The sequence below is a fragment of the Poromitra crassiceps genome, assembly GCF_964638095.1.
Source record: "Poromitra crassiceps genome assembly, chromosome: 14".
Lineage (NCBI taxonomy): Eukaryota > Metazoa > Chordata > Actinopteri > Beryciformes > Melamphaidae > Poromitra > Poromitra crassiceps.
In genome coordinates this window covers 26,423,572-26,432,786 of record NC_139633.1, presented here as the reverse complement: position 1 = coordinate 26,432,786, position 9,215 = coordinate 26,423,572, and the positions used below count along the sequence as shown (strand labels likewise).

The 9,215-nt window shown below is 50.0% G+C and overlaps 1 protein-coding gene across 1 annotated transcript; it reads left to right on the top strand.

The window, feature by feature from the left end:
* Window positions 1-740: 740 nt before the first annotated feature.
* On the top strand, window positions 741-6,584 carry LOC310789100 (retrovirus-related Pol polyprotein from transposon 412; the record flags this gene model as incomplete). The annotated part of the gene is made up of 3 exons (XM_083650694.1): window positions 741-2,081; window positions 3,555-5,375; window positions 6,510-6,584. The coding sequence occupies 3 exons, from the start codon at window positions 741-743 to the stop codon at window positions 6,582-6,584; spliced, it is 3,237 nt and encodes a 1,078-aa protein (XP_083506820.1).
* Window positions 6,585-9,215: the final 2,631 nt, after the last annotated feature.

The following is a 9,215-nucleotide window of genomic DNA, read 5'->3' as shown; positions in this document are numbered from 1 at the left end:
CATTTTCCATTTTCGTTGTGTGTTTTGATATTTCATTTTTTTTTTTCTTTTTTTTTTTTTTCTTTTTTTTTTCCTCTGATAGTTAAGCTTTATTACATGTCATCATCAATACAAAAATATAGTACAGCAATTTTAAAAAACAAACAAACAAAAGTAAAAAAAATCCACACTGCTCGTCTAGTGTAATCCAAGTCTCCACAAGCCCTGAGATGTCAAGTTGACTTGCAAAGGCGTCATTTATTGTATATGCGGTTTTTAGCAGAATTCTTCAACTTAACAGAATTCTCGTAACTTTCAGGGCGTGGAGGTGGACGGGGCAGAGGAGGTGGAGTGGAGGGTGAGCAGGGGGGGGTAGGGGCTGATCTTGTCAATGTTGACGTAGGTGGTGTTGAGCAGGACGTAGTGCTCGCCGCTGAAGCTGGAGAAGATGGCGGAGATGCGTGACACCAGCTCCGAGAAGGAGGGCCGCCGCTCGGGCTTAGGGTGCCAGCACTCCACCATCACAGTGTAGCATTTACTTCTTGTTCCTCCTATTACCGAACCAGTTCCGGATCTGAATCTCATGTACGACAGGTACGCCAAGGGCCTCTGCCAGTCTGACCCTCTCGGCACGGTTAGTTATGTAGTTACTCTCCTGGAATCTTCTCTCCAGGAGAATAAGCTGCGCCGGGGTGAACCGGAACCTGGTGTGTGATGGCGGTGGTGGGGCACTCCGTGCGGGGGGCATACCTGGTGGAGTAATGAAACTGGTGGCGACCACTTGTCCAGAGCAGCTGGCTGGTCGGGCCGTACTGTTTGAACCAGCGGAGTCCGGCCTGCCAGCGGCGCTGCTTGCTTCCCCTTGTCTTGTCAAAGTTACCCGAGGTACAGCCTACGTCCCAGTGGTCAACGTGGGGACGGTTGACGCTCTCCTCTACTCACGCACTGGCCTGGGCACTTTAAGTAGTGCCCAGTTAGTCAGCTTACCGGCTGGTGTAACCGAGGTGAAGTCCACCACAGCCTCTGTTTCTTCCCAGGCAGCTGCTGGTGTGGCACAGGGTGGGGTAGAAGCTGGGGACCTGTCTGCTTTGGCGGAACAGGAACAGATGGAGGTGCGTTCCTTACTGCAGAAATATCAGGCAGTTTTCGCCACCCATGACGGTGACCTGGGTTGTACCAACCTTATTTCGCATGAGATCCCCCTGCTTGATGACGCTCCAGTGAGACAGCGGTACCGACGGCTTCCTCCATCCGAGTATGAGGAGGTGAAGGCTCACATTCATCAGTTGCTTGACGCCAAGGTGATCCGAGAAAGCAATAGTCCCTATGCTTCCCCCATTGTTTTGGTCCGTAAAAAGGACGGCAGTCTCCGCATGTGCGTCGACTACCGGCTGCTTAATAGCAAGACCCGGAAGGACGCGTTCCCGCTACCTCGTATTGAGGAGAGCCTCGATACCCTTGCTGGAGCTCGCTGGTTCACCACCCTGGACTTAGCGAGTGGCTACAACCAGGTCCCTGTCGCAGAGCAGGACAAGCCCAAGACGGCCTTTTGCACACCTTTTGGTCTCTTTGAGTGGAACCGCATGCCATTCGGTTTGTGCAATGCCCCAAGCACCTTTCAACGGTTGATGCAAAGGATGTTTGGGGAGCAACAGTGCCAATCCCTGCTCTTGTATTTGGACGACATCATCGTGTTCTCTTCTTCAGTCTCCCAACACCTGCAGCGATTAGAGGTTGTTCTTGATCGGCTGCAGAGAGAAGGCTTGAAGGTCAAACTGGAGAAGTGCGCCTTTTTCCAGAAGGAGGTCCGCTATCTGGGACACATCATCTCCAGTCAGGGAGTTTCCACCGACCCTGCCAAGATTGAGGCAGTGGCAAAATGGCAGCGTCCCTGCCATGTGTCGGAGCTGCGCTCGTTCTTGGGGTTCGCCAGCTATTACAGGCGGTTTGTTGAGGGGTTCGCTAAGCTGGCGAGCCCCCTGCATAAGTTGGTGGGAGAACTAGCAGGTACACGGTCCAAGCGAGGCTCTGGGCGGGATCTGGGTGTAGCATGGACACCCCGGTGTGAGCAAAGCTTTGAGGCTTTAAAGAGCATGGGGCAGGTTAGAGACCCCAATCAGTCAATGTGTAGGTGAATTATGGAGGAACTTGATTTTCACATTAAGACACTTACATATACACTACAGTGACTTCTGGGGTCGTTTTATTTTTTGAACTTTTATTTTGACATCTTGGACCCCAAAACTCTGACGTCAGTGTAGGGAGTCGCCAGGCATGCCCGTCTGTCCCTCTGTCTGTAGTCACTTAGGTCAGGGCTGTCAGTCACACACTATGGATGCTAACGCCGGTTTTCAGGAGGAAGAGGAGGTAGCAAATGTTTATGCACATGCATGTGATGGTCCTCAGGCTAATTTTGACAGTGAAAGAGAGCAGGAACAGCCCACAACGGACCGCGGAGAGAGAGTTGTGAAGGAGCTTGAAAGCAGCGGAGGCGGGCCGAGGTGCGGACTGTAATTTGACACACACACAAGCGAGCGGAGGCGGGCCGAGGTGCGGACTGTAATTCGATACACACACACGCACGCACGCACACACACACACACACACACACACACACACACACACACACACACACACACACACACACACACACACACACACACACACGCGCGCGCAAAAGTGACGTATGTGTCCAGCCATCTGGCCGAGAGCCGAAGTCCCGAACACAGTGAGAAAAGCTGCTGCTGCAGCGGGGTGCATATTGTCCGGCCAGCCGACCGAGAGGCATGCGAGCCGGGCACAGTTGGGGTGTGTGAGGTGGCTGGCTGTGGAGGTGGCGGTTTCTCCTCCTCCTTCTTTCTCTTTTCACAGCAGAGCAGAGCAGAGCAGAGCAGAGCAGAGCAGAGCAGAGCAGAGCAGAGCAGCGGTGGAGGAAGGAGCCGCAGCCTCCCCCTCCCTCGAGTGAAGAGAGCGTATCACACAGCGTAGACACACACACACACACACACACACACACACACACACACACCGAGAGAGAGAGAGAGAGAGAGATAGAAAGAGAGTGTCACGCAGACAGGCAGCAGCAGCAGAGTGGAGCTGACAGCTTGTTATCTGCATGCAGTAACCTGGCGACACCCGACCCAAAACTCACTGACAACGACTTACTACAGGCAGCTACTGACTAAATGACTAACTATATACTAAAAACTAACTAGTGATTAACCTACCAACTAACCGACCGACTAACTGGCTGACTGATTGACTTTGACTAGCGTACGTACCTGACCTGCTATCTGTCCTGAAATACGACTGATTTGACCATGGATTTGACGAGAGTGGGAGGGGAGAGGGAGACACGCACGCGGAAGCCACTCCCCACTGTGACGTAGCAGGCTTTTTCTAACAGAATAAAAGTCTGTTATTTCCTTCTGAAAAAGGAAGGTGTTTTTCTCCATATTTTTTTTCAAACTTTTTTTTTTTTTTTTTTAATGATGCATTAACTTTTCAAATGGACATAGGGACAAGGTTAAGTATACATTTAGCAAAGGAATTACCCTGCTCCATGCTCTTTAAAGGCCAAGTTGGTTTCGGCCCCGGTGTTGGCCTACGCAGACTTTTCCCGCCCATTCATCTTGGAGATCGATGCGAGTCACAGTGGCCTGGGAGCCGTCCTTTCACAGGAGACTGATGATGGTGTTCGTCCGGTAGCGTATGCCAGCAGAGGCCTTCGACCAACGGAGCGCAATATGAATAACTACAGTTCAATGAAATTGGAGTTTCTTGCGCTCAAATGGGCAGTGGGAGAGAAGTTTCGGGAGTATTTGTTGGGGCACAAGTGTGTGGTTTTTACTGACAACAACCCATTGAGCTACCTTAATTCAGCCAAGTTGGGGGCCACCGAGCAGCGATGGGCGTCCGACCTAGCTGCCTTTGATTTCGAGATCAAGTATCGCTCTGGGCGCAGTAATAGGAACGCCGACGCTCTCTCCCGACAGTATCTGGCAGGGTCCAACCTGGCTGAACAGGCGTTACCTGGCACTTCGGTCCCACTGCTCTTCCAGCAGGCTCCAGGTTCAGCCTCAGCGGTGCTTGCAGCCCAGTCAATGGTGACTGTCTTTCGGGGCCATTCTCCTTCGGATCTCCGTTCCTTGCAGGAGGCTGATTCTCTTTTACATGACCATCTCCTGCCCTTTTGGAAGAGGCGGGCTAAGCCCACCCCGGAGGAGAGGCAGCAACTTCCCACTGCTGCTTTAACGCTTCTGAAACAGTGGGACCGGTTGGTCGAGCAGGAGGGTGTCTTGTACCGCCGGACTTTCCGTTCGGATGGGGGGGAGGAGTACTTCCAGCTTGTCCTGCCTGCCATCCTTAAGGAGAAGACTATGACCCAGCTGCACCAAGACCATGGCCACCAGGGAATCGAGCGCACCACTGAACTGGTGCGGCAGCGCTGTTACTGGCCGGGAATGTCCGCCGACATCAAGCAGTGGGTCCAGGCATGCGAACGTTGCCAGGTGGCGAAGGATTCGGGATCGGTGCCCCGTAGTTTTATGGGTCACTTACTGGCGTCTCGGCCAAACGAGATCGTCGCCATTGACTTCACCCTGTTGGAACCCTCACAGAACGGTTTGGAGAACGTTTTAGTAATGACTGATGTGTTCAGCAAGTACACCGTGGCAGTCCCAACTAGGGATCAGCAGGCAGCAACTGTGGCTCGGGTCTTGCTGAACGAATGGTTTTTCCGGTTTGGTGTTCCGAGCCGCATTCATTCTGACCAAGGTCGAAGTTTTGAGAGCGCTTTGATCCACCAGCTCTGTCGCTTGTACGAGGTCGAAAAATCGCGAACCACGCCTTACCACCCGGCCGGCAACGGGCAGTGCGAGCGATTCAATAGAACCCTTCATGACCTACTGCGGACGTTGCCAGCCTCCCGAAAACGGGACTGGGTGTCTTGCCTACCCCAGGTGTTGTTTTGTTACAACACTACGCCACATCAAGGCACGGGAGAGTCGCCTTTCTTTTTGATGTTTGGTCGTGAGCCTAGGCTCCCCGTGGATTTTCTGTTGGGTCGGGTCCGCGACCCCGAACCAGGGGAAGTACAGGACTGGATGGCTGAGCATCAAGCTAGGCTCAAGGTGGCATTTGAGAATGCTCATAAGAGGTTGTTGGATGCTGCGGGTCGACGAAAAGAGCGGCACGATCAGCATGTTCGAGAGGCCCCTCTGCAGGTGGGACAGCGGGTCTACCTCCGAGACCTTGGGGTGAGGGGTCGACACAAGCTCCACGACAAATGGAGCTCAGTGCCTTACCAGGTGCTGAAAGCCCCATCAGGGGACGGAGCGGTTTACACCATTGCCACCATTTACCACCACGACACAGGAGGGGGTGGAATGTGGCAGGTTGAGCGCTGCTACACCTCCCCTCTTAATTGGCATCACCGTGTCTGTCAGTTGAGCGTGATTACACCTCCGCTCAACTGGCATAAGCTGTGCCTGATTGCGCAGTAGAGGCACCTGCGTTATTTAGTTCCCCTGACACAGGCGCGTTCACTACTACCTGGCGTTCTCCTGGTGAGGGCTGTGTGTGGCGTGCGCTGTGTGGCGTGCTCTGTGTCGGGAATCGGGACTTGGAAGGTAAGCAGGGGCATAGAGGCTGCACGGTTTGTATTTTATGGCACATTATGTGACACCTGCCGTGACTTCGCTTACAGCGGCTGTGCTTGCTGTGTTGTGCCGCGTCTGAAGGATAAGGAAACGGGGGCATCTGCTCGTTCTCATTTGGAGACTGTGACGGTGTTGGAGCGGTGCGTTAGGCGTGCTTCGCTTGGGTAAGCTGGCTCTAGTTATTTATTTATAACTTCTGTGTTTCGTTATCTTTGCTGACGGTTGTCCTGCTCTGTCCTGTTGTAGTTGAGGCCGCAGTTGGTGGTTTCTCTTCCTCCTCGGCGCTCGGTGGGTGGCCGCGCTGTGTAACCTGGTGACGTGGGCTGCCAGCTGGGCAGCTCTACCTACGGCCTCCAGCCTCGGTGCGCCGCTTCGTCCCCACTGCCGTTTCCTGACGGTTGTCCACAAGCTGATCTAAGTATCCCGTAATACGGCTGTGCCATTGGACGGCTTGGTGTGATCCCCCATCCCACCACAATTCTATTTTGAGTTGATTTATTTATTTTGGGTTCTGACGTAATTCATTTATTTTCTAACTGATTTCTGGGGTTATTTTATTTCATTTGTTATTTGGTTTATTTAGTTGGGTTATTTTCTTTGTTAATTATTTTTGTTTCAGACCCAGCTGTGGGACCACCTGTGGAACTAAACCTTTCATACTCTGGTCCCACCTACAGCTGAGTCTTGGTGTTGTTTGTTTATTTCTGCATTAATATTCTGTTGTATTAGTTTTTATCATTTGTTATTAATCCAGTCCTTGGGTTAATCCTTTTGTATGTGTGTGTGTGTGAGTGGTTTTAGTAGTTTGTTTTAGATATATGTATTTGCCTGAGTCTGTCATTTGTGTAATTTTGATTTCTTTCTTCTCAGGGCAGGAGCTTTGGCCCTGAGCGGCAGACTCCCCCGGTGGTGGTGTTCCCCCTCACTCCCTTTGATTTGGTGTGACACGTGGTGGTTTGGTTTGCAGTGAGTTTTCTTTGTTTGAGTTATTCTTCCCCTTATCTGAGTCTGTCTGCCCGAGCTAAGCGAGCCCTGTCCATCATTTGGCTTTCCCACAATTAACAGTGGCCTTTATTTAGACCCTCAGGCATTATTAAATTAGTACTGTATGTGGTTGTCTTTTTAACATGGTAAACTTTTAAGTAATAAACCTTTGTCATACTTGGAAGTCCGTCTCTTGTCCCCTCCTTATTGGTGTACGAATCCGTGTGACCTTCTGTGATTAAGTGTAGTCACAGGTCAGAGTATTTCCTGGGGGGCAGTTCCCCAGGTGGCGTTGTCGTTGCTCTTTACCATTTCGCCACACCAGCATTGGATTGTGGCACGGCCAGGCGAAGAGTTCCAGAAAATAAACCAGCTCTGATCTCCCATTGAGTTCTCTTTACTTTCAGACCTTTTCAAACTACTTTCTGTTTAGGCTCGATTTGAACACAGCATGATCTGATTGGCCGCCTGGGGTTAGTCCATTTTCTGTGCTGCTGCTGCAGCTCCGTCTGTATTTCTCTTCATTGTCAGAAGTCAGAGAAAAACATGATCACAATCAGCCTTCCATCCAGCTGTAAACTGTTATTGATGCTCACCAGCTATGCTGAAGAATCAATCCCGGCTGTGTATTGACGGAAGCCATGTTACTGCTGTAGTTTAAAGTCGAACTGAACCCGTTGGCGCGTGCGTCGGAGTCCGTTTCAGACTGAAAACATAACTTGTCTGAGATGACAGGTTGAGAGGCGGGTCATAGTAGCATGTCGATGATTTAATTTGACAATTCTGGGGACTGGCTTTGGCATTGGCCAATCCTGGCGTGTTCCACCCCCAAATCGAGTGGGATTCAGCGTGTTGTCGTGCTACGCGAGTGGGATCTGCCGAGTACCAGGCAGACAGCTGAAAAATGAACTTTTGATGTGAAAAAGTGTGAAAAACTAAAAAAAAAAAAATCTTTTTTGCATACATTATTAAATATGTGCACTGCATACCCAGGTATTTGAACTAAAAGAAAAGTCATTTTGGGGTTCAGCTCAACTTTAACAAGATTTATTCACAGATCTATTTGACTTGAAGATTGGAAATAAGCTTGTTTTAAACTCTGAACTTTAAAATGGACGATTTGCTGTGTGTGTGTGTGTGTGTGTTCAATTCAAGTGCTGTAGAACTCCTCGACCAATAGAGGTTGCATGGAATCCTTCAACTGAATTTTACAACATGAAAATTGGCTAAATTGGTGTCACATATGTTTGAACATAACAGCAGCAATATGCAATCTGTAAGCATCACCAAACCAACGTTGTCCCTCAGTGTACCAATTAAACAGAGCATGTGTACGCCTGCGTCGTACAGAGTCTGCCAGGCAGCCAGTCACCTGTTAGCATCAGTAGCTTCAGCAGACTGTGTGTGTGTTAGTTAGCATTAGCAGCCTCAGCAGACTGGAGCTGTGCTTCAGCCGCTGGGAGCACATCGCTGTCTGGAGACACCGTCTGCATGTGAAGCTGCCAGGGTTCAGCCTGGTGGTGCTTCTGTTCACACACACACACACACACAACAGGAAACAGCTGGGGTTCACCACCCTCAGAGAATAAACTCAGAAGTGTTAAAGCATTGGAGCAGGACCGCAGCTCGCTCCTGAGCTGTTTAAAGAGACTCTCTCTCTCTGTCTCTCTCATCTCGCTCTCTCTCTCCCTCTCACAGACGCACAGACTACATTGCCATACACAGGTCTCCCAAGGGTTCAAACTCGACGAGGTGGAGGTGATCAGAAAAGTACTGTAAGCCCCTCGGACCGTTCTCGTGCTGCTTATCAATACACACACACACACGTAATATCAAGCCTTAATACGCAAGTTAAGTTTTGATTGCTACTTTGGTCATTTTAAAGCAATTTACGCTATTGATTTCGTGCCACGTCGACACATGGCTTAAAGCAATCATGCTCAAACCATACATTAAAGAAATCTCATCGACAACCCAGCAGCCATTTACCGAGTCACATTCTCCCGGGCCCAAGTATAAATGAAAAATCTGCAGACATACACACATACAGCACATACACACACACACGCACACACACGCACACGCACACACACACACACACACAGACACTAACACTTGGACATACACACCTTTTCCTGTCACAGCCGTTTTGAGTAATGCTGTCATCATCTGTCGGTAAGAGGCAACTTGCCTGCAGCCGAGGTAGACTAGAGACTAGACAGACTAGAGAGACCAAATCAAATATGATCCTCCTGCAAAGTGCCCTGTGGCAGGTCCAAAAAACAACAGCAACACAGAGCCCCGGTCTGGCACTTTTCATATCTGTTTTATGAGCAGAAAAACATTTGCAATCACGTCCAAATCTCCAATGGCTTGCAGAAAGGCAGCAGCGGCCATAGGTGTCTCTGTGGCAAACTGATCAAGAGCACTCTTTGAACAGATCTGCCATGAATTTACGAATATCTTCTGCCCATGTCATTTGATTGGTTGTAATGAGTTTATGAATATGTTTAGATAATGTTGCTTCAAATGGTGAGTTTTAATAACTCATCTTAACTTTGGATTGCTTTGAATGAGCTTATGAAGGGGTTT